The sequence below is a fragment of the Natrix helvetica genome, assembly GCF_964273705.1.
Source record: "Natrix helvetica genome assembly, chromosome: Z".
Taxonomy (NCBI): domain Eukaryota; kingdom Metazoa; phylum Chordata; class Lepidosauria; order Squamata; family Natricidae; genus Natrix; species Natrix helvetica.
Window position 1 is genome coordinate 106,183,252 of NC_138554.1, and position 26,894 is coordinate 106,210,145.

Genomic DNA, 26,894 nt, shown 5'->3' on the forward strand with positions numbered 1-26,894 from the left:
CTGGGACTCAGGAGGTAGAGAATAAATGGGGGAAGGGCCAGTCAGAGGTGGTATTTACTGGTTCACTGAAATACTCAAAATTCCCATTACTGGTTCTCCAGAACTGGTCAGAGCCTGCTGAATACCACCTCTGCACATCCCAATACATCTTGGCAACCCCAGCAAAGTGTGACATTTCACCTATATACATTTTCTATTTCTATCTTGTCTTTAGACCATCTCCCTTCTCTTGCTTAAGTCTCTCCCTTCTCCCTTCCTCAGGCTTCAGTTTTCCAAGCCCTTTTCTATATCCTATCGTTTTTGCTCTAGCCACTCTAAAGCCCAAACTCTGTCCAGTTTTCCATAAGATGATCCTTTAATAACATCCCGGGTTGAAGGATTGCTCAATTCAAGCTTTGAAATTTCCCATCACAATCTTAGCAGATGTTTATAGTGTCTGTAGCACAGTGAGCTATATTTCTATTTCAGGAAAATTATAGTAATTATTTCTAAATTTGTTTCTATGAATATAAATTGAGTAAGACAAGTGTGTCCTGATTCTTTGTTTTTGTGTATGTTTTGTAAGTCACCACACACATTTCATTGTCCCTGTCATTAACCGCCTCTTCACCATGCTTGGAACAGAGAATCTTTAAGCTCAAACCAGGTGCTTAAGAGCTTCTAGCTCATTTTCAACAGAAGAGTGCCCTACTACATGCTGAATAATTAGGTGCAGCAAAGCATTATGGTCCACTGGAAGTTTTTGTTTGTTTACTGCAGGAAAAGTGATTTTTCTCCCACTCCTCGTTTGGCTAGAAAATGCACTTTCATTATATATATTTTTCTCTTTAAATGGCTGCAAGGGACATGCCTCATTATAAAATGTTTCTTGGGTTGCATCTGAAGGAGTTTGTTCTGCTTGGTTTATTTTTTATTTTTTGCCCCCACACTGGAGAGCTTTGAGTTCTAAAATTGTTGTCTTGACTGTATAAAGCTTTAATGTGCCAGCTTTGTATCCAAACATGCTTTATTTATTTGATACAGCTGCTTCTTGGTATTCAGTTTACGGTGGCGTGTATCAGTGAACAACTATTATATATTAAAAATGGCAAAATGAACAAATAATAAAAACAAAACACAAAAGCATCCTACCATGGTAGGTGGATAGATTTATTTGGTTGCTTGCTTGCTTGCTTGCTTGCTTGCTTGCCAAATTTCAGCAGTGCCATCTGTGTTCCTCTGGGAACCATAAAAACGAGCCTGGAGGCCTGGATAGCTAAGCTCTGATTTGCCTAGAGGGGGTTAGTTTTTTCTGAGAACGAGCCAATATTGTTAGTAGCCCAGTGCTTAGAATCCATTGTTAAGGTGAAGCACTAAAAAAAGCAACTATGTCTTGGAAGGAACATAAAGGTTTCTGGATCAAAGACATTATCTGGATAACAAAGGTCTTCACTATATCTATATCTGAGGCTTAGCTCATGATTCTTGGCTTGTGATTCCTGGCTCTCACACTGTGACTACCATCCACCACTAGTCATCTCAAAGACTGAAATTTCTGTATGGCTCTTTTGTCTCCAGTTTGACAATGGAGACTGGAGGTGGCTATGAACATCCCTTGTGAAAGATTCAAACTGGGGCATCCAGCTGTTCAACCACAGTTTACAGCTTACCTTATTTCTAAGTCTAAATTCAAACTGAAAATTATTCAGCAGGCTAGCTTCTAAGAAATTAAACATATCTGCTGCCTTGTTTTTCACTAAATATAACTTTTGCAACTATTGGAAAAGAAAGGTTTGGTTACTGCTAATATTAGAAGATACCAGAGTTTATTTTTAAATCTCTGGAGAAGTTTTTACTTGTTTGTGCATTAAGTACAATGATGTTTCTGAAATAAGATGATTTTTCCATTGTTATTTGGAAAGAAATAAAATGCTTTTCTTTACTGCAATTTGAGCTAATGTGGATCTATAGTTTACCAATGTGACAGGAGGTTCTGTTTTTTTGACCCAATCTAACTCTACCTCTCTATTCATTACCCATTTCAAAGGCTTTTAAAAGCTTGTTATATCTAACACATCAATAAACCAAGTTATTATTGATTTTGGAGAATATGATCTCTGATAGTGTCCCCAATTGTGACTTAGGCACTTTCCATAAAGAAGAATTGAAAAATAGAAGAAAAGAAGAATTCAAACAAATGAACCTATTTAACTCCTTTTTAAAAAAATACCCTTTTTGTTTCATGTAAACAAATTCTGGTTCTTTCTTTCATTGGAAATAAAGTCTCTTCACTGATTCTGTAGAATTCAATTATAGGAACTCCTTGCTTAGGGACCACAATTGGGCCTGGCCACTTGATTGCCAAACAACCCTATTTGCTAAGTGAAAAATTACATGACCATGAAAAGATTTATATCCTTACTTTCCCTTCAGTCATTAAAATAAAGTGTGTGTGTGTGTGTGTGTGTGTGTGGTTAGTCAGTCAGTCACTAAGTGGAAGATCATGTGACTGTGATATATGGTTTTACTTCTACCTTCTAGTTTTGCTTGTCACAAGCGAAAATATGCACCAGTTGCAAAGTACATGAATTGTGATCATGTGATTGAGGGATGCTATAAAGTCATAATTGTGAGGATTGGTTGCAAAATTATTTTTAACATCATTGTAACTTCAAATGCACAAGGCTGTCAGTAGTATTGAATTTACTATTGGCATGGATGAAATTCATTTTTTCCCTTGCATTCAGGGGTTAGACTCTTATACTTGGACAGTGTGCAAATATTATTGGTACATCTGATGAGAAAAAATCAATGAGATTTAAAGTTCACAACTTTAACTTTAATTCCTTTGCTAATTATTTATGGATTTAAAGTAAAACTATATTTAACTATACGTGAGTCTTGGAATAACTTATTTTCCATGCAAATAAAGCAGAATATCTTTTATCCTTACAGTAAACCTAGGTCAGTAATATAAATCTATTTTTTGTTCTATGATGACTTCTCTTTTTTCGAATATCATATATACACACAATACAAATTGCATGTATGAATATATAGATACATACATAAACACACATATACATGCACGCGTACACACATACAGAGAAAGAGAGAGATTTTTAAAAATGTAATTATAGTTCTACTTCGCAAGCTCAAAAAGAAGGAATGGTCCATATTTCTGAGTTGCAAATGTGGTGATTTAGATGCTGTGACAATAACTGTGGTATATAACAAGAACAAAATGCTGAGTGACAGTTGTACTGGCCAGTTTTTATTTGCCTATTAACTCATGTTCTATTATTTGCTAGATAGAATCATGGCATTGCTCATTTTGGTATATGTGAAGTATAGCATTCTGTGGCTATTGGATATTCTACTTATATTCTTCAACACCTTCTCATCCACAAGTGAAAGTCTTTTCCTGTATCACTTTGCCTCATTTTCTATGTAACGTAGATACTGGGACCATGTTGGTCTTCTGATCTCTGTTCCTTCTCTTCCATCGTACTCTATTTAAATTGGAAAGTATTACAGTTTTTATAATCCATCTCCAGAAAAGCTACAAGATCCAATCTTCCCCTAAATGTTAGGCAATCAATCATTTCTACACTGGTGTCTGGGTTATTCAATCTAACTTTGCTCCCCTCCCAGCCTTTTCCTCTATAACTGTCACTCCCTGTGGGCTTATTTCTTTAGAGAATCCACATAGCTGTCAGATCATTGTAATCCAATATCTTGTAGGTTCTCCTTGGATGGCTTTTTCTGGCCCAATTTACCATGATTTTGTTGCACTTAAATTTGGCTGCAGTATCAACCTGTTCAGTTAACCATCATATAACCATCTAACAGCTCCGCTCTATCAAATTATATATAGGGAGAGACACGTGAGCTGTAGTGCCTAATTCTATCTCTTTATGTGAAGGTCCTCCAAACCTTGAGTTGATAGCAAGTGTATCATATCAGTGAAATTGTTTGAAATTATCAAGAGTATTTCAAACTGTACTTCTGATCTGATGCAACTGGTATACAACAGCATTGTCTTTGCTTGTGATTAAAATAGAAAGCTTTTCAGAAATATTTTTAGTTGTTTTTAAATTTGAGGCTAATTCGTAATCTGTTGAATCCTCTTTATCTCTCTATTTCCATGTAGAAAGCATTATACAATTTAACTATAGTATTTGCTTACTACAAGCCTGGCTGGAAGATATGACTTTTCTTTTTCTTGAGTAATATGATAATCTATTTCAGAATGCTCTGTACTAACCGACTCACATAGAATTCTGCTAATTGTCATTCCAAACATCTAAGAAAATGTTTAGTTATATGAATTCAGACATGAATATTTTCCCATTTTAATCTTGAGATATTGAAAATTTAAACCAGGGATCATTATCATTTCTTACCACTATACTACTTCTCTTAAATTCTAATTCCTCCTGTGGCTTCTCTGTTCCTTTTACTAATTCATTTTTACAGTCTCCTGCTCAGCCACACCTTTAAAGACTTGGTTATAGAATACTCTATCAAAATCTCATCTAGCCTCAGAGCATGCTGCATTTGTAGTATGTTTTATGGATCTCTTAAACCTAAGAGATAAGCCTGAGATGCCATCAGAGCCATTGCTAAAACTATTTATCACTTTTTGCAGCTTGACTTTGGAAAGTATATTTTCTTTCTTGCTGTTAGGCCTTGCAACATGGCATAATGATGTCAGTGTATTTGTTTACCAAGATTCAGTTTGTGGGCTGGCATGTTTTAATCCACTGACAACTGTTTGATATGCTGAACTCTCTTTTAAATATGGGTTGGGTTCCGTGAACATTTTGATGCACAAAGGCTAGAGCTTGTCATCTGGAGTAGACTGGCAGCAGTTCCATCTGTTAATGGAGCCTTGGTTACAATGTGTACAAAATATGTAAAAATATGCTAAGACAGAGGCTTGTAGCATGAATGGTTTTGTAGTTCAGTTATTTTTCTCATAAATTTGTGTAGTGTTGTTCAGTAATATTCTGTAGGAAGTTATTCTTTCTCCTGTGACTTTTATACATAAATATGCTCAAAGTGGAATAAACATTGTGACAATCATGCTCAGTTTGAGATAAATTAGGGTAATCTCCCTGAAATGAATTTATAACAACGCTTCCATTGATTTTGCTGAGTATCTAGCTAAATATTGAAAACATTAATTCTAGTTTAATCTGCACCATCTTTTTCTTCAGTAGCTGACTATGTGCTTTTAAATCTCTGTCAACCAACATGGTAACTGAAATTTCTTTTTCTTAATATCTGTATTCCAGGTTTGCCTTAAAATATGCACCAGATATGTGTTAATGTTGAAGATAAATGTATACTTGTTGCAGCTCAATTGCAAAAGATCACTAGATAGAATTCACTAACTTCCAAAATAATAATAATAATGATCACAACAGTGATAGCTAAAAATCAGATGCAATTGTTGAAATTTATAAAATCTCTATGTTCTTGCATAAGAACTCAAAAAAATTAGGTGATATCATATATTGCACGATAAAACCTCGCTGAGTGTGTGTCTTTTATTTCTGTACACATGTAAATGCGGGGGATGCGGTGGCTCAAGCAGACACAGTGGCTCAGCGGCTAAGATGCTGAGCTTGTTGATTAGAAAAGTCAGCAGTTCAGCAGTTTGAATCCCTATCGCTGCATAATGGAGTGAGCTCCCATTATTTGTCCCAGCTTCTGCCAACCTAGCAGTTCGAAAGCATGTAAAAATGCAAGTAGAAAAATAGGAACCACCTTTGGTGGGAAGGTAACAGCATTCTGTGCATGCCGATTACATGACCACGGACACGTCTTTGGACAGCGCTGGCTCTTTGGCTTTGAAATGGAGATGAGCACCGACCCCTAGAGTCGGGAGCGACTAGCACATATGTGCGAGGGGAACTTTTACCTTTACTATGTAAAATCATTTATATTTATTTGATCATACACAAAGCCATTATTGATTCCCATCAATAGAGAAGGTTGATTCCTAAAATACATCATTCATTCAACTTTAAAGGAAAATAACCAGTTAAACACTTTCTTAATATATAGAAAGAGAAAAAACAACAACAGATGGAGCAAACTACATTCATACAATAATTTTTTCACTGTACAACATGAGATGCAAGTAACCTTAAGTAACATGCAGATTCTGGAAATGTTATTCTTTTAACTCAGCTTGATTTTTCTAGGTCCCAGTTATTGGGTATAAGTTGTCAGTCTCCCTTTCTTCTTTCATTTTTTCTAGGTCCATGGGGCAGGTGTATGGGAGATGAATGTGGCCCAGGCGGTACCCAGACTCGAGCTATATGGTGTGCTCATGTGGAAGGATGGACTACCCTCTTCACAAATTGCAAGCAGGCAGAGAGGCCTGACAACCAACAGAATTGCTTCAGAGTTTGTGACTGGCACAAGGAACTGTATGATTGGCAGCTGGGCAGCTGGAACCAGTGTCAGCCCATCCTTTCAAAAAGCATTGAAAAAACAACAGTATGTGTGAACGGGGAAGAAGGAATTCAGAGGAGAGATATTATTTGTGTCCAAAAATCAAACGGTGTGATAGTTGAGGACGCCATATGTGAATACTTTGAGCCAAAGCCTCAGCTAGAACAGGGATGTCTCATCCCTTGCCGTCAGGACTGCATTGTATCTGACTTCTCAGCCTGGACAGAGTGTTCTAAGAGCTGCGGCAAAGGGCTGTCCTACCGTTTTCGCCATATTGTAGCTCCCCCTCGTTATGGGGGCTCTGCCTGCCCCAACCTGACGGAGTTTCAGGCTTGTAGCTCAGCCCTCTGTGCCACTGAAGAAAACCTATATAGTCTGAGTGTTGGGTCCTGGAGTACCTGTTCAATTCCTCACTTGCGGCATGTCAGGCAGGCAAGGAAACGTGGGAAGAACAAAGAAAAGGAGAAAGAAAAGGAGAAAAACATTCGGGATCCAGAAACCCGAGAATTAATTAAGAAGAAAAGGACTCATAACAGGCAGAACAGACAGGAGAATAAATATTGGGACATACAAATCGGATATCAGACCCGGCAGGTGATGTGCATACACCGAAATGGAAAGACGGTTGCTTTAAGGTAATCCTTTTTTATTGGTTTTTTTTTATTGTGTCTTTTTTCTCCTCAGCTTAATTCATTGTTTCATCTATGTTCATCCTTGTTCCTCACTCAGGTTAAAAATTAGAATTGCTGAGATCATCTAATGCTGCTTCTACTGAATGTGGTATTAGATGAATATTTACACACCAAGCATTTAGGCTGCCCTAACTTTGTTTGAGGAGTGCTAGATATCTGCAGGATCGCATCCTACCACACACGTCCCTGCGACCTATTCGCTCACACAGGGAGGGACTCCTCCTGGTGCCGTCCGCTAGGCAGTGTCAGCGGGCGACACCTAGGAGTAGGTCCTTCTCTGTGATGGGCCCAACCCTCTGGAATGACCTCCCCCCCGACATTCGAACCACCACCGACCTCCGTTCCTTCCGTCAAAAGTTAAAGACTCACCTATTTCAATCAGCTGGCCTGGCACTTTCTTAGTTTTACCTCCCGGGGATTTATTTTAATTGGGTTTGGGTTTTTAATTGGGGATGTTTTTAGGGTTTTAGAATATATTTATTTCTTGTACAGCCTATCTCCTCCATCCAAATGTATTTAATTGTTTTATGATTGTATTTTTATCTGCATTGACTGTACACCGCCCCGAGTCCCTTTTTGGGAGAGGGGGCGGTCTAGAAATCCAAGAAATTAAATAAATAAATAAATAAATAAATAAATAAATAAATAAATAAATAAATAAATAAATAAATAAATAAATAAATAAATAAATAAATACTATTCAGAGCTTAAAATTGAAAGTACTGGGAGAATATAAAAAATTTGGCAGGATTGAGCTGAAGTCTGCTTCTTTCCAATAAAACTCCAACAGCATGGGGCAAGTCCTTGACTCACCTCAGATTGAAACATACACCTGGGTATCAGCAGCATTTTGATTATACTTGATTGCATGTTCATAAATGATTTAACCCAATAGCTTCATGCAGATGTTAAGCAGTAGGGGCAGGTTAATAGTCTTTAGGCACTGAGACAGTGTCTCTGTGTCTGGAGTTAAGATATATGATTCTCTGAACAGAATGGAAAAAAAGAGCCAAAAAGGGAGTTATTAACATCCTTTATAAACAAAGTGACAACTACAAAAATCAAGTCTTTTTTAGACTTTCATTTATTGCAGATATAGTATGTATTCTTTAAGAATTAAATGAGCATGCTTCTAACTTTTCTACTATTAAATATATTAATGGGATTTGGTTTTGTTTGCTGATCTGAGTATATAAAAGAAATTACCATTTCTCTTTAAGTGGGTATTTCAGTTAAATTCAATTACCAATTAAAATACTGTGTTCCTGTGAAATGAGGAACCCAATTATCTGAGAAAGATTTTTATGTGTCAACTTGTTCATATGAAGGCATCAAAAATTTTATTTGAAGGCTTTTTTTCTTTTTCCCTGTAAAGATTATTCATCAACCTTGAACTATCATTAATAGTAACCTACAGCTGAATTTGTAATTAAGAATATTGATAATCATACCTTCATATTTTAATCCTATTATTCCCAACATGTAACTCAGCTTCCATTAGCATATTAACAGAGTGCATCCTTCCTTGGTATTAATTTTCTCTACTTCATATTTCTTTGAATTAATTTAACTTCCACTGTGCATCACTGCAAAACATTTTTAAAAGTGGTAATTAAACTATTTATTTTGTTGCAAATGTATAACATAGTGTTTCCTCTTAATAAGTTCTATGATTCTAAATCTTTATAGTAATAAAGACAGGAAACAGTGAAAATAAATAATGCATTGTTATCTGTTATGAGAGTTGTCATTAAGGAAATGCAAATACTTTACAGGGTTCAAATCAGACTTCTGTAACCTGAGTAGAATGCAAGAGAATTCCAGGAACTGAACTTATTCTCTCCTCCCCCCCTCCCCCCCTCTCTCTCTCCTTCCTGATGTTTTTATTGCTGCTGACCATAATGTTGGCCATTAAGTGCACTGGCTATTAAGTGAGATGCCCACGTGACTGCTTCACCCAATAACTGAAATCCTGGCTGTCTCAGTTGTAGTTGATCATGTGGGTCATTAAGCAGCAGGTGCGGTGGAGTCCCTGGAGGCTTCAGTCTCTCATTGGCCCACCAGACTCAGGGAACCCTGGCTGGGTTACAGGGCGCACCAACACCTACAACACCCAGCATCAATTGGCTTCAGAACACCGCATTGCATATAAATTGCTTCACTTATCTTTTGCACACAGTCAATGCAAGGCATGGCCTTCTTATAGAAACCACCTTGTACCATTCTGCAAGTGGGCAACATTCTTTGGAAGCTTCCCAGGCATAGTGGAATGGAGAGCATCAACTTAAGATACATTTCTGAACTCCACAGAAAGAGTTCAGCTTCTGTTCATGCATGGAAAGAAATGACTTTGTTGTGGGGCAAAAAGAAAGCTTACATCATGAAGATCTAAGAGCCTTTTCACCAGAGCAGCTTCCTTTAATGTATGTAGGAGAACTGACATCATTCCACAGTGTGTAAAAACAAAGCTGAAATCATGAAGACCTAAGCATTGTTCCTGCCCCTTGCACAAGGATGTAAATTTTGCTCTGTGCATGGAAGGAAACTCTTTTTGTGGGGTGCTGAAAGGGTTCTTAGATCTTCATGAGTTTCATTTCTGCACCTTTTGTGAGGCCACTGTAACTACAAATTGTTGTTAAATAAATGATCATAAATCAAAGACTACCTGTAAAGACTACCTGGGCTGTTCACTATCCATTCCCAGCTCTTGATTGCTAAGAGTTGGGCAGGGTATCATGCAACTGATGCTGCATGGACAGTTTTTATTGACATTGCCTAGTTTGGAAGCTAAGTAGAATCAGGCCTGGCTAGCACTTTGGGGAGAAACCATTAGGAAAGCCCAGTATAGTAGATTAAGCTAAAAAGACCCCAGAGGATTGCAGCAGCAAACCAGTTTCATATTGCGGCCATGGAAACCATGTATTTGTACATGTAGTCACAAGGATTTTTGTTCAGCTTCAAGAAACCTCATCAGCCTTATTAGGTATACCATACATAAGGTAATCTAATTCTACTTTAGTGTAAAACTACATTTATAGAATCTTGCAAGTCTTGCATTTCTCTTTCCATCAGTTTTGCAGCCCAATAAGTTGAGCTGCTTATTTTGCCCACTTTGCAATTGTGGGCTATGCTGTCTCTTATCAGATTGTTCTCTAGGTAGCAGCTCTTTGCAAGGTCTTTCGTTGTCCTTTCCACATCCCATTACAACCTTTTTACCATTAGATAAATATGGAGAAGAACCATTATCCCCCAGGTGCTACAAATCTCAGCATTCCATACCTGAACTTCTTCAACAACCCTGGAGTTGGAAACTTCATTTCAGCAGATATGAGGGTTTCCCTTGCCTGACCTATTTTATGGCTTAAGCTTCATTGATTTAAATGGTTCAGTGCAAAATGTGAATAGGGTTGGAACATGACTGTAATCTGCTCATGAATATGATCATAACTTTCATCTCTTGTAGACAAGATAATCGATCTCAGGAAACAGTCAGGGGACTCGAGAGAGCTTCTGCCAGTTAGAATAGATAATACTGGTGAAGGTGAACTAATAGCTAATCATTGCAAAAAGCAGTTTGATTCATCCATTTCTGAAGATGAAGCAACATTGTCAGAACTAAGTGCCAAAGAAATTATATTCACAGCTTAAAGTAATTCTTCTTGACTTAGTATGTTTTATGCATTTGATAAGCCCTGGTTTAAGGACTATTATTAACCCAATCAAGACATAGCTCATCCCCACTCAAAGTTTATATCAAAGAAATTACAGTGTGAAGACCAAAACCTATTTTTATTCCCATTTTGAAAGTTGGATCTTTGGAAAGAACTTGGTAACTATATTGTGTCTTATATTAGCACAGCAAAATATCTGCAAAAATACATGCAATAAGATTATTTGGATGCAAGGCAGGGTTATCCCCATAATCTCTCATACATGTTCATGTACCTTCTGAAGATTTATATAGTCTCTGAGAATGTACACATCTTCCGCTGCAACCATGTTTTAAATATACATACGTATCTTGGGACTAAGGGCCTCTTTATAGTGCTCATGTGTACTCCTGATAATGGAGCCATTTAGGAGCTCTTCTGCTAAAGTTGTGGCTCAGCTGCCACATAACAAGAAACTATAAAGATGGAGTTGCAAGGTAAACAGTATTCTATTGACAAGATCTCTTTTTCTATCTCACCTCCCAAAACATTGGTCCCTCTCTACTTTACTGAAGTCAATATAACATAGTGACTTTTCCATTATGCTTTTGAGCAGTTTTCCTCTTCTCTCCAGCTTGGAAAAAACTGCAGTGAGCAGTAGAAGGGTGGGAGCAGAACATGATGCTGTTTGGATGCTCTTTCACCTGGAGGTGGTGCTAGTTCACTGGTAGACTACTTGGTCATTGAGCAATGGCAGCTGGGAGATATTGCAATATGGTATAGAATGTGTGGAAATGCTTTGGGGGTTAGTAGGGTGAAATACGTCGCTATGCAGAAGCATATTAAGATTAAAAACTGAGTAATTAAGTCATTTAATAGCAATGATTACAAATCTGATTACAGTCAGATTTGTGGTAGATAAAAGATGTGAAATCAGGATTTTGTGAGACAGGTATGATTTTTAGCCACTGCACTAAACTCATATAATGTTTTGCTCCTGTCTTTCTTTGGCCAGTCTTTGAAAAATACTTGGCTTGAGAAACCTATATCTGCTTTCTGATCTTTATATGGTCAAAGTGGAACTTATATATAAAGTTAGCAGATTGTTTCCCCCAAATATTAAGTATGTATAACATGTATACAATTGTGATGAATTCTATGTGAATTCTACATAACATAATTTTTTAAAAGAGTATTTTAAAATAGTCATAAAAGTACTGTTAGAGAGGTATAAATAATACAAAAAGTATTATAAGGAGGTATAAATAATTCAGAAAACTAAATAGATGTACAAATGAAGGCAAATATATCCAACCCAAGATAATATTTCAGGATCCAATCTGAGCCAATCACCGGGACTAGAGGTTTAGTCTTCCAACCTTTTGGACTCTTACTGGATTGTTGGTTGAACAGAAAAGAATAATCAGGGAAACGATTGAAGAATAACCTGGGAAACAGGGTCCTTGTCTGTCAACAGGAGTACTGATTTACTACCAGCTTACCAGGTAAATATGAGTCGAGGAAACCATAACCAATGACTTAATAGCTGATCATTGATACTCCAATTAACAACTAAAAAGCCACACACAGTTTCATAAATACTATGCATAGAATAGCTCAGTGCATACATAGAGAGGTTTCCTGAGGAGGGACTCCCACACGAGTCCAAAAGCTTGGAAAATTAAATATCTGGTCCCGATGATAGACTGAGATTGGATAATTAATAAACAAACAAACAAACAAACAAATTCTTGAATTTCCCCTTTTTACCATAATCTGAATCTCTCAGCTTTTGGAATACAAAATCAATCCCTCCTTTATGTAAAGATAATACAGTATAACTAATTAAATGTACCATTTCTGATAAATCTTATATATTTAACCTGGAACTATTTTGTTCTTTGCATATAGGAGTGTCTTTTTCTTTCCTTTCAGTTTGAAGTGGAAAGAACAACTCAGCATTCAATTGTGGGTTTTTTTTTTCTACGTGTACCCAGAGATTATGTTGGCATCATTCCCCTACTGAATTTAGTTACGTTATTCACTCCAGAACAATGGAAGAATCAGTCTGTAATCAAAAGGGAAATCAAGTAGAGAAATACAAATGTTAACACTTTTAGAAAACAAGGAATAAAAGATAGGAATAGTATGGAACTGCCAAAGTAAAATAATAACAATAAACTCAAGAATAAATAGGTAGTTATTGAGGGGGGTTGGCAAGGGAGCCCCAAATAGGGGAAGGATCTGTTTGAAACCTAATATGTTGTTCAAGCTGTTGTCGGTGCTTCAAGTGTCCCTTTCTATGAACTCTACCCAGAAATTCTTATAAACAGCAGCTATTTAGAAGAAGTTGAGTTAACAAGGTACAGAAAGCTCTATTTATATACTTACATACTTTTACATCAGAATGAGGTGGAGCCTGCATTCCTACAGCTTTCTTCCAACAGAATGTGCTGCGAGACCAGCCACAGAATTAACTCGCTGTGCAAAGTTGCAAGAGATAGATGAAGTCATTCTAATTTACAGATATTAATGCTGATAGCAAAACTAAATGGAAATGAGTGTCAGGCTGACCATTTAAAAAGTGAGCATTTGGAACCATGGTGGGATTCAAAAAAATTTACCACCGGTTCTGTGGGCATGGCTTTGTGGGCATGGCAGGGGAAGGATACTGCAAAATCCCCATTCCCTCCCCACTCTCAAAATTTCTGCTACCGGTTCTCCAGAACCTGTCAGAACTGGCTGAATGCCACCTCTGATTTGGAAGTAAATAGTTTACTTCTGACCCTGTGCAGGGGTACTCAAAAGCCCCTAGTATTCATAGTATTCATCATCACCCAAAGCATTGAACCAGAGGCATATGCAAAGTTGGAGAAGGGCAAGTGGGGAAAACTGCATCATGCTATTGCACCATATTTTTATAAATGCATCATGATGACCTCAGCAATGGAGCTTATGCCACAACTGCATGATTCTATCTTTATCATGAGACATGAGATCCTGTAATTTCATTAGACCAGGGGTGGCAAACTGGCAGTCTACGGGCCATATGAGTCATGCACAGGCCACGCCCACCCAGCTCCACGAATGGGAAAAATGACATGAAACATCATGCATGGCAATGTGGCATGATGACTTTGACACCCATGCATTAGACTGTACAACTTAATTTGAGAAATATTTTTAACAGTTTCCCCATCTATATATTTTTTTCTTTTTATGGATGATGACCTATCTTTACTTCGCTATACTGCAGTGTATTATTTTTTAGTTTTATTTGATAATAAAAATAATAATAAATAGAATAGCTAATTATATTGAAATGGGGGTATTTTGATGGACATATGGCTAATATTTTATGTTTTAATTCTGCATGTATATCTATTTTATACCATCTGCACAAAGTTATCTAAATTTATAACTAAAGATTAAACTTTGTAGATGTTAAAATAGAGTTTACTTTATTAAATTAAGCATTTTAACCACTTTGTTGAAGCAGACTTTAGGCAGTGGGAATCTTTTGTTTTACATAATTAGATTAAGTTATCAATTTACGATATATTATTATGTAGATTAATAATTTATTGCACATTATATTGTATGCTTGTCATATGTTACTTAAAATATTATCTAATAATTAGACAATGGTGGTGGAGATTTCCTGAACAATTGTCACTCTCCACAGATACAGTCTGTTATTGTTCTTATGTTAAAAATGAAGCTAGATGCTCAACTAAAGCAGACTGGAAACTAATTTATGCACCTTACATCTTAGTAGGGTGTTTAGAGTCAATTCATGAAACTAGCACTTAGCAACTAGCATATCATGAAATATTCTATGTCTCATGCTGTGCATTGTATTCTCCTATATAATATTTCTCTACCTTTGTGGAGCCTTGCTGCATTGGTTTTTTGAATATTCTCCCCTAAAGCAGACCTGGCAACAAAAATAATACCATCATTTTTCTGTATAATGCCAATTCCAGAGACAATTTGAGAAAATACCAAACCTAATAAAACTGTAGGTAAGGTATTTACAGTAGTATCCTGCATCTCCAATAGAGTGAGGAGATGAAAGTGAAATGCTACTGGTTCGGACCAGTTCGCTCAAACAGCAGTGAAATTCTACTGGTTCGGACAGTTCGCTCAAACCGGTAGTAAAAATGCTACAAGTTTGCCCAAACTGGTAGTAAAAAAAATGCTACCAGTTCGGGCAAACCAGTTTTTCCGACGATCAGCTGTGTTACACAATTTATATTAGCTAGAAAGCAGGATTTCCTGCTTTCTAGCTAGTCTAAATCGCGGGGCACAGTGGATTCCCCCCTCGCAGTTCACTTATCTTTGCAGGCGCACTCTGCGCATGTGTGGAAAGTCTTGCGCATGGGTGGAGACACGTGTGAGCAAACCGTGCATGCGCGCTTACATTGCTACTGAACCGGTAGCAAAAGTAAGTGGATTTCTATTTGAGGTAGTTTTTTTTTTAAAAAAAACTGTCTGACATTTCAACTTTATTTACAAAGATGCCTCACTTCTTGTTTTGATTGAGATTCAATCCTCTATAACTAGTCATAAAAATCCTATATTTTCTTGTTTCTTGATTGAAAACTAAACTTTTGTAATGGCTATTTTCACATACCCAACACTTCATCTGATTTCTTTTAAATTAAAACAATTGTTAAAACAAGAGTAGTTAAAGTTGTCTTGGATTCCCTAGTGCAATGATGGCGAACCTTTTTGGCATATCGTGCCCAAACTGGAATGTGTGTGTGCATCAGCATGCATGCGCATACACGCATCCTGGAGCCCCAGAAACATGAAGACTAGCTGCCAGTGCTCATGTCCATGCCAGCCACATAGTCTTCGGTTTCCGGTGCTGATCTTCACATTGGAAACCCAAAGACTAGGTGGCCAGTGCACACCAGAAACCAGAAGAGCAGCTGGCGATGGCATGCGTGCCCAAAGAGAGGGCTCTGTGTGCCACCTCTGGCACATGTACCATAAGTTCGCCATCACGGTCTTAGTCTAATTATTACGTGAGAGTGTAAAGAGTACAGAAAGGAAAGATTGATGATGTGTATGTAGTACATTGGGATATTTGAAATTGGTTCCAAGAATTATTATTTCTATAGCTGTATTTGTTTATATAGACCTCAACTTCTGGTGATACATAGAATTTTCTTGATAACTGTGCTGAAGTGGCTTGTTATGCTGTCTTTGGATGTTTTTTTTCCACTTCCCAGGCTGACCTATAACTTTGGTATTTCTGAGGGATCTCTAATCCAAGTACAGACAAAGTCATCAAGCTGCTGAGAGATATATTTATGAATATATATTTAGATCAATAAGTGATGCTTGCAAAGTTTGTCATTATATAAGTAATTGAAATGCTGCTGCTTAAATACACAGTTGTTATTAGTAGATTGATTGATTGATTGATTGATTGATTGATTGATTGATTGATTGATTGGATTGTCTATGGAGATTCTCAGTCATCCAGTCATTGTTGTCCCAAAGGTGTTTTTTTGTTAAGGCAACTGGACTTTGTTTTTCCTTGAAGATGTTTTGCTTCTCATTCAAGAAGCTTTTCTCAGTTCTGGGTCTGAACTGAAGAAGCTTCTTGGATGAGAAGCAAAACATTTTCAAGGAAAAACAAAGTCCAGTTGCCTTAACAAAAAAACACTTTGGCATTGATTGGATTCCTAAGGCTCTCTTGCCAAGCAAAGGTGTGCTTTATTAGAATCTGAAACATGTACAGAAAGTGGACAGATGGACTTCCGTAAAGGATGTGGAAGCTTTTTATTCTACCTGCCTTAATGCTTTCTTAATGTGAAACACATTTGTTTCTGGATTCATGTGGCTATTATATTAGTCCAGAAAAATTGATTCTTTAAAAAGGCAATGACAGGTACAGCATACCAGATTAAAAAAAAAACTTTCTTGACTTTGGAACAAATATAGAACACTTTTAACTATTAGTAAGATTCCTTCTCTCTATTTAAATAGCAGCAGTTCTGACTAATGCAGAATGATCTAAATCAATGAATGCTGCTACTTTTAACAAATGTGAACAGGTTCCTCAATCACAGTGATAATCTATCCTTTTGATTTCCTCTAACTACACACATACATACCTGTCATGTTGTTTCCTTTCAGGGCATGCAACATCATGCAGAACACAGAAAAGAAATGAGAAATAGTAAATCAAAGAGCATGAGATAAGAAAAAGAAAAAGGAGAATAAATAAATCTGGTTTACAACAGCACAATTCATGTTACCTCTTTGTGTCTTTGTAGCCTTACAAATCATCCTTGCTTCTATCACATCCACATACTGCAATATACATTGTCTTTTCTTTAAACTTATCATTATTTCAGGATCTTATCAACTCCATCCAATCACTTATTTTCATTCATCTATTTATTCTTCTTTATTCCTCTTTCATTTAATTGTTTTGCAGTTGATCCTCATTCATTTTCTTTACATAACACAACCATTTCAATGTACTTCTTACATGCAGGTTACTCATTTTTGTTTTCAATCCACATTTATTTAGCAACTGTTTATGCTTGACCCTTCCTTATATATATTTGTGTTACAACCCCTGGTATGCCCAAATATGGGAGGGAGCTCACTACTTCGGTTCATTACAGAGGACCATCCAGGCAGAAAATCATATTTTTATTTTTAATGTTGCCTTTATTTTTATCATCACAAATACAACATACATACATATATATATATATATATATATATATATATGTATGTATGTATGTACGTACGTACGTACATACATACATACATACATACATACATGTTTTCATGGAATATACACCTTCCACTTTCATATATTAAAGCGCTCAATAGCTCTCCATTATATAAACACCCATCTTGCAACATAAAACATGCAATATATTGAACATAATATATTAAGTATATGCATACTTTCCACTATTTTATTGGTGTTTGCATATCTTAAAATTTCCCAGTTTTTCTTCTTTGGTGAACAGTTTATCAACAAACTTTTATTCATCTAGTTGCTCTAGTTTTTGTCATGTGCCATATAGCATTATTTTCTTTATGATGTCACTTGCACATTCAAGTTTCCATTTACAGATGCCCATAATTGTATCATATCTTTCCCATTGTTTTGCAACATTCAATTATAGACATTTTTTTCTCATCTACAACCTCTTACATCAAGATTCCAGCAATTATCCTTTTTTGTCATTCCCATTAGCTGCACTTCTGTGGCATTCTGTAACATAATTATTTTTCCCCCTCTTCCATTTCTTTTTTTCTTTAGGTCCATTTTCTGTTAATTCCATTGGGAGATTGATTTATCTTCTAGTATATTTTCATTCATCATTTCCATTTCTTCATTTTTTCCCATCTGTCTCTTTCTTTTTTTCTGTGTACATTTTTTCTCAAAGTTGAGCTTTTTCACATCCAAAAAAGGTGTCCCACATTCAGAACTTCCTGTGACCCTTACTTCTTCTTAATTTTCATCATAAACAAGTTAGCCAACCGTGCTATCAGATATATAGTCTTTTGTTTGACAAGGGTATATGTGAATAGATTTAAATTTAAACTTGAAATCTTGTTTCAAACAGATGGCCACCCTTAGTCATATGTTTTTGATATTACCTCTTATATTGATGAGAGGGCCAACTAGTCACGTCATCTAGTAGAATTATCTTTTCCCTCCGAAATTTAAGATTTTTTTCTTAAATACCTTACTGTTTACTGGAATTTAAAATGTTACTGCAACCGGATAATAGTTTTCTACTTTCCCATGCAGGCGTAGCAAATGAAATATCACTAGTTTATGCTTTCTGACATACTTTAGTCAGAAGTGGTATTCAGCAGGTTCTGACCAGTTCTGGAGAACCAGTAGTGGAAATTTTGAGTAATTCGGAAAACCAGTAAATACCATCTCTGACTGGCCCCACCCCCATCTATTATCTGCCTCCCGAGTCCTAGCTGATTGGGAAGAAATGTGGATTTTCCAGTAATCTTCCCCTGGAGTGGAGTGGGAATGGAGATTTTACAGTATCCTTCCCCTGCCCCACCACCAAGCGATGCCCACCAACCACACTATACCCACCAAGCCATGCCCACACAACCACTAGTAAAAAAATTTGAATCCCACACTGATTTTAGTGGGTTTTTTTCATCAAAGTAACATACAACAATGATATGGAAGTTCCTTTATCATTTTTGTGATTGACATTCAACGGAATTGGTTATGTGAAGAAACATATGTTTCTCTGAAGATATAGCTATTGTACTAACATTGAAAATTTGATTAAGGGATATAATTAGGAATTTAATGAAGTAATCCATTTCTTAAACATTCTAATGTTCTTTTACAGTTTTTGTCAACAAGAAAAATTGCCAATTACATTCCAATCTTGTGTGATCACAAAGGAATGCCAGGTGTCAGAATGGTCTGAATGGAGCCCATGTTCCAAAACATGTTTTGATATGACATCCTCAAAAGGATATCGTACAAGAACACGGACAATCAAGCAATTTCCTATTGGCAGTGAAAGTGAGTGTCCAAACCTAGAAGAAACAGAGCAGTGTGTAACTCAAGGAGATGGAGTGACAGCTTGTATCACGTAAGTATCAATACACCTCAAGATCTTTAGCATTATACAACCTTGAGGCTCATGCTATTCTGGCATTGTGATTGCTTAAGTAAGTTAAGTGACAATTCTAAATCCACATTACAGTTGAATAAATAGTGGGAGGAGCCTATGATTTATGTGCTATTAACATAGATATGCATGTACAATATGTTCTGCATAAACTTCTCCTTTAGTGTTGAGGGTTTTGTGATGCAAAAATGAATGGTGCTGCTATAGTTTACTTTACTTTACAATGCAATGCAATACAATGCAATACAATACAATACAATACAATATAATACAATACAATACAATTCAATACAGTTGCAGAGTTGGAAGGGACCTTGGAAGTCTTCTAGTCCAACCCCCTGCCTAGGCAGGAAATCCTATACCATTTCAGACAAATGGCTATCCAACATCTTCTTAAAGACTTCCAGTGTTGGGGCATTCACAACTTCTGGAGGCAACTTCTGTTCCACTGATTAATTGTTCTAACTGTCAGAAAATTTCTCCTCAGTTCTAAGTTGCTTCTCTTCTTGATTAGTTTCTACTCATTGCTTCTTGTTCTACCCTCAGGTGCCTTGGAAAATAGTTTGACTCCCTCTTCTTTGTGGCAACCCCTGAGATATTGGAACACTGCTATCGTGTCTCCCCTAGTCCTTCTTTTCATTAAACTAGACATATCCAGTTCCTGCAACCGTTCTTCATATGTTTTAGTCTCCAGTCCCCTAATCATCTTTGTTGCTCTTCTCTGCACTCTTTCCAGAGTCTCCACATCTTTTCTACATCGTGGTGACCAAAACTGAATGCAATATTCCAAGTGTCGTCTTACCAAGGCATTATAAAGTCGTATTAACACTTCACGTGATCTTGATTCTATCCCTCTGTTTATATAGCCTAGAACTGTGTTGGCTTTTTTGGCAACTGCTGCACACTGCTGGCTCATATTTAAATGGTTGTCCACTAGGACTCCAAGATCCCTCTCACAGTCACTAATATTGAGGAAGGTACCACCTATACTGTACTTGTGCATTTCATTTTTGTTGCCTAAATGTAGAACCTTACTTTTTTCACCATTGAATTTCATTTTATTAGATAGTGCCCAATGTTCAAGTTTGTCAAGATCCTTCTGTTTCTTAAGCCTGTCTTCTGGAGTGTTGGCTATTCCTGCCAGCTTGGTGTCATCTGCAAATTTGATGAGTTCCCCATTTATTCCCTCACCCAAATCATTGATGAAGATGTTGAAGACTACTGGGCCTAAAACAGAGCCTTGGGGTACTCCACTGCATACTTCCCTCCACGTAGATGCAGTTCCATTGAGGACTACACATTGAGTGCGGTTGGTCAGCCAGTTACAAATCCATCTGGTGGTGATGCTGTCCAACCCACATTCTTCTACTTTATCTAGTAGTAGGTTATGGTCTACCTTATCAAATGCCTTACTGAAGTCCAAGTAAACTATATCGATGGCATTCCTCTAGTCCACTAATTTTGTCACTTTGTCAAAGAATGCAATAAGATTAGTCTGGCATGATCTGTTTTTGACAAATCCATGTTGGCTTTTGGCTATTACTTTGTTTACTTCTAGGTGTTCGCTAATTCGTTGTTTGATTATCTTTTCCAGAATCTTTCCTGGTATTGAGGTCAGGTTGATAGTTCTATAGTTTGCTGGATCTATTATTCCCCTTTTTTGAAGATGGGAACCACATTAGCTCTTTTCCAGTCCTCTGGTAGTTCCCTGCTGCTCCAGGATCTCTGAAAGATATATTTCAGTGGTTCTGTGATCTCAACTGCCATTTTTTTCAGAACCCTGGGGTATAATTGGTCCAGTCCTGGTGATTTGAACTCGTTTAGGGTAGACTGTTAGATATTAACATATATCGGGGAAAGTCTTCCCTCTGGTCCGCTCCTACAGCGGGAAACAGGTATCCCTCTGATTGGTCGAGGGGCGTACCCAATCCCTATAAAAGGGGGACCCTCCGACTACCGAACAAGCTGGATCACTACTATTACTAATAAAGAGCTGTTAAGTCACTTCGTGTCCGCAGTCTGTCTCTCGTTGCCCAGATCTAACATTGGCGACGAGGATGGGATTGAGAGACAGATAGGACGAAGAACGCTACTCCAGAATCTCCGGATTTGATCCAGCCCAGGAATTCGGCAGCAATTCCGACAGCCATCTCAGATCACCGCAGCGCGGCAAATTCAAACTGAGAAGATGGCGATGCATGCTCCCCCCGCTCCTGTCGACCCAGAAAACGACGAATGGGAAGCTTTCATGATTCGTTTCGAGTGTTTCCTCGAAGCAAACGAATACACGGGGATCACCGATGCGAGGAAGAAAAACATCTTCCTCGGCTACTGCGGAAAGGAAGTCTTCAATACGGCCAGAGACCTCACTGCGCCTACTCCAATACAGGCAGTATCGTGGACGACGTTGCAACAAACTCTGCAAACTCATTACGCGCCAAAACCTTCCCGCCATGTCTGCCGCAAGGAATTCAACATGAGGACTCAGAAGGCGGGAGAATCAATCAATCAATATGTTGCAGCCCTACGAAAAGCAGCAGCTCACTGCGAATACAGAGATTTGGAAGAGCACATCTTAGAGCGGCTCATCTGTGGGGTAAGAGACATTTCGTTGCAAAAGAAGATGTTGGCAAACCCGAATTTAACCCTACAGGCAGCGTTAAACGAAGCAAGAGCGTCAGAATCAGCGGAGAAATCAGCGGTGACCATACAACGAGGGGCCAGCGCATACCAGCCAGCACCGAGACAAACCAGAGTTCACTATGAGGACACAAGCCCCGACTACGAGAATCCCGAGTTCGAGGACAGTCACCTGATGCAGAGCAGTCACTTGAGGCCTGGGGGGAGACCCGGATCCCGTTTGCCGCCCTGCGCAAGCTGCGGAGGGAATCACCCCAGGTCTACTTGCAGGTTCAGGAACGTTGTTTGTTCGCACTGCAACAAACTTGGGCACATCGCACGAGTGTGCCGGAGCGGAGTCCCTGCCTCACGGCAGCCACCCATGTACCGCCAACAGAAGCCCAACCCAGGGGCTTGGCGAAACCAAAAAGGGCGCCCAGAGAGAAATCCACAAGTGTTTACCCAGAGAGAAAATTTCCAAAGAGCTGAACGAGCGTATTCCCAGAGAGATTACTCACAAGAAAGTGAGCGAGCGTATCCCCAGAGAGAATACACACAAAGAGCTGAAAGAGCGTTCTATCAAGACGCTCAACGAGAGTATTTTCAGGATGTTGACGGTGAGATAGAGTTGACCCAGAGAGAGGAGTTGCGAACGTATCTCACCACAATACATCAGGTCCGCCCTAAGCGGCCAAAAAGGCTGAGAGTCACAGTCCTCTTGGAGGGCTCACCCTGCGAGCTAGAAGTTGACACAGGATCAACCCTGACGATCATTTCATGGGCATCCATGAAGCAGGCTATCCCTAGCCTCAGAAAGAGCCAACTACACGCCCCAGACGTCCTGCTACGAGACTACCAGGGGAACCAAGTCCCCATCGTGGGCCAAGGCACATTCCACATCCGTTTCAAGGACATCGAAGCCCAGCTGCCCGTGACCATCGCCAGCGCGCCATTGCAGAACCTTCTGGGGCTTGATTGGTTTGAAGCCCTGGGGTTAGAAGTCACCGGGATCAACGCCGTAAGAAACAGCAGCGCTGAACAGATTTTTAAGGAATTCGAGGACGTGTTCAGCCCCGGTCTTGGTAAGTATGTGGGTAAACCAATATCATTCAATTTAGACCCCAAAGTGGCGCCAATCCGACTTAAACCAAGACGAGTGCCTTTTGCACTCCGCCCTAAAATAGACAAAGAGATAGATAAGTTAGTGGAGCAAGGAATCCTTGAGCCGGTAGATCACGCGCGCTGGGAAACGCCCATCGTGACCCCAGTCAAGCCAGACGGATCAGTCCGCATCTGCGCGGACTATAAGTGTACAATTAATGTCGCGCTACAACAGAGCGCATATCCTGTGCCAGTAGTACAACACTTATTGCACTCGTTGGGACCAGGAAAGGTATTTGCAAAGTTAGACATGGCACAAGCTTACCAGCAACTGCCAGTTGATAGCGCCACAGCGGAGGCCCAAACTATAGTGACGCATAGAGGAGCATTCAAATGCAACCGGCTACAATTTGGCGTAAGCATTGCCCCAGGACTGTTCCAGAGCGTCATGGAACGACTGTTGCAAGGGATACCAGGAGTCGTCCCCTATTTTGACGACATCTTGGTGTCAGCTGCAAACGAGGAGCAATTAAACAAAAGAGTCAGATCTGTTTTGGCCAGAATCAGAGAAAAGGGTCTCCGCCTTAAAAAAGAAAAATGCCAAATTAACGTGCCTAGCGTAGAATTCCTGGGTTATAGAATCGATGGTCAGGGAATACACCCCACTTCAAAGAAAATTAAGGCGATCCAGGACGCCCCCACACCACGAAATCAGACCGAGTTGCAGGCCTTCCTCGGATTACTTAACTTCTACAGCGTTTTTCTGAGGCAGAAAGCGACCGTTGCTGAGCCACTACACCGTCTACTCCAGAGGAACGCACCATGGAAATGGGGACGATCAGAAGCTGCAGCTTTCGCCGTGGTAAAGCGCCTGCTCACCACTGACTCACTGCTTGTTCAATACAGCCAGACCCTACCGCTGGTATTGACCTGCGACGCATCACCTTTCGGAGTTGGAGCAGTCCTCAGCCACAGGATGCCCGACGGAAAAGAAGCACCCATCGCGTTCTACTCCAGGACTCTTTCATCGGCCGAAAGGAATTACAGCCAAATGGACAGGGAAGCGCTGGCTGCCGTCGCGGGAGTAAAGCGTTTCCACGAATACCTCTATGGACGTGATTTTGAACTGATCACAGATCACAAACCGCTGTTGGGACTTTTGGCGGGAAACCGCCCCACTCCGGTCTCCCTTTCTCCTCGCATGACCAGGTGGACTGTTTTCCTGGCTGCGTATTCATACAAATTGATACATCGACCGGGTTCCACTCTTGGACACGCAGACGCACTCAGCCGTTGCCCATTACCTGACATTCTGCCAGACCCCACTCCAGAAGTACCGGTATTGCTCATTGACTGTTTGGATTCAGGACCGGTTTCTTCCTACGATGTTGCAAGATTCTCCTCTAAAGACAATTTAATAAAGCAAGTTCAAACTTGGGTTTGGAGGGGGTGGCCAAAGGGAAATGTGGGCCCGGAATTCAAAATGTTTTGGTCAAAACGGGACGAACTCTCAGTATTACAAGGATGTTTGTTGTGGGGGGATCGAGTTGTTATTCCGTATGCTTTACGTAAAAACGTACTAGATGCTTTACATATGGGTCATCCGGGGATTGTTAGAATGAAGGCGTTAGCAAGAAGTTACGTGTGGTGGCCAAACATGGACAAAGAAATAGAGGAGTGGGTGGCCACTTGTGACCCATGCCAGGAATCGAGACCAGCACCCCCGGAAGCGCCCGCCACAGAATGGGAGAAACCCAAAGCACCCTGGTCGCGAATACACATCGACTTCGCAGGGCCATTCCAAGGTCAGACTTTCTTTATAGTGGTAGATGCATACTCAAAATGGCTAGATGTAGTCCTAATGACTTCAACCACGGCAGAGGCAGTCGTAAAGGTTCTACGGCGACTCTTCGCCACCCATGGCCTGCCAGATCTCCTCGTATCCGACAACGGGCCCCAATTCACGGCCATGCACTTTGAAACATTTTTAGCAGGGTTGGGAATCCGGCATGCCCTCATCGCGCCATTCCATCCAGCATCAAACGGACAGGCGGAGAGAATGGTGCGATTCGCAAAAGAGGCCCTCGCCAGGATGGGTCCAGGTGATTGGCAAACACGCATTGACCATTACCTCCTCATTCAACACATTACCCCGAGCGCATCGACGGGTAGGAGCCCCGCTGAACTACTCATGGGTCGTCGACTACGGTCTCACCTAGACCGGCTCCACCCAAATTACTCTGCCACGGCTCCCCCAGACTCTACAAGTAAGATCCGATCTTTCAGGGTAGGGGATTCAGTATACGCTCACAACTACACGGGGGGAACATTGTGGATGCCGGCAAAGGTCATTGGCATCACGGGTCCACGATCGTATTTGCTAGAGCTAGAAGATGGGCGGAATTGGAAAAGGCACATCGATCAACTACGGGGTCGCCTAGCACACTCCAACCTTCGAAATGAAGACGAAAGTTTCCTGTCTACGGAAAGTCAGCCACAAGAAAACCCCATCATAGGAAACAACGACGCCGGCGAGCCAAGCGTAGAACAAGACTACACGCACGTAGCAGAGCAACCCCCAGACAACGCAGCCGAACAAACTCCTGAACGCCCGAGCAACAAAGGCACAAGACCTCCAGAACGGGAAATAGAAAAAGCACCCGATCCTGCAACTACTTCGAACCAACCCACAACCAGTCCTGCAACCACTTCAAGCCAACCCGAACTACGACGTTCCTCCCGAGCAAGACAAACACCTACCTACTTAAAGGATTATGTTACCTACCGCAACGTCCCATCTAGGAGGGGAGGGATGTTAGATATTAACATATATCGGGGAAAGTCTTCCCTCTGGTCCGCTCCTACAGCGGGAAACAGGTATCCCTCTGATTGGTCGAGGGGCGTACCCAATCCCTATAAAAGGGGGACCCTCCGACTACCGAACAAGCTGGATCACTACTATTACTAATAAAGAGCTGTTAAGTCACTTCGTGTCCGCAGTCTGTCTCTCGTTGCCCAGATCTAACATAGACAGGTGCTCACTTACCATTTTCTTCCCTATTTCGTGTTCCTAATCTGATTTTTGTGGTGCAGTTTTTGATAGGTTGGACTGTTTTATCCCTTTGTGTAAAGATAGATGCAAAAAAATGAGTTAAATAGTTCTGCTTTCTCCCTGTTGCTTGCCACCTTCTTGCCACTTTCTCCCAGCAATGGGCCAATTGTTTCCTTAACCTTTTTCTTGTTTTTAACATGTTGGAAGAAGCTTTTTTTGTTATTTTTTTACTTTTGTGGCAAGCCTTTCTTCATTGTAAGCTTTCCTTACTTCATCTTTACAGGCTCGGGCTATTTGCTGATATTCTGCCTTAGTTATGTCCCCATCTTTCCACTTTTTATACTTAACTGTTTTGTCTTTCAATTTGTCAGAGAGTTCTTTATGCAGCCATGCTGGTTTCTTTTGGGAGCTGTTATTTTTCTTCTTCATTGGTATTGTGCTAGACTGAGCTTTTGTAATCTCATTTTTCAATGAGTTGTTTTCCTCTTGAGGATTTTCATCCATGGAATTCTTCCCAAGCTCTCTCTAAGTTTATTGAAATTAGCTCTCTTAAAATCCAAGACTCTAGTTTGACTTTGACTTTGTTCTTCTACTTGTGTTTGCATAATGTTGAATTCCAATATTGCATGGTCACTTGCCCCAAGGGTTCCTATGGCTTCTATCATTTATTGTC

The 26,894-nt window shown here is 39.5% G+C and overlaps 1 protein-coding gene across 7 annotated transcripts in view; it reads left to right on the forward strand.

The window, feature by feature from the left end:
• Positions 1-26,894, forward strand: part of THSD7A (thrombospondin type 1 domain containing 7A) — a 342,001-nt gene that overhangs the window by 178,028 nt on the left and 137,079 nt on the right. For all 7 annotated transcript variants that reach the window (XM_081970895.1, XM_081970893.1, XM_081970890.1 and 4 more), the window contains 2 exons: positions 6,251-7,082; positions 19,162-19,410. In XM_081970895.1, coding sequence (XP_081827021.1) covers positions 6,268-7,082; positions 19,162-19,410 — 1,064 coding nt within the window. In that variant the 5' untranslated portion in view covers positions 6,251-6,267. The remainder of the gene's footprint in view (positions 1-6,250; positions 7,083-19,161; positions 19,411-26,894) is intronic.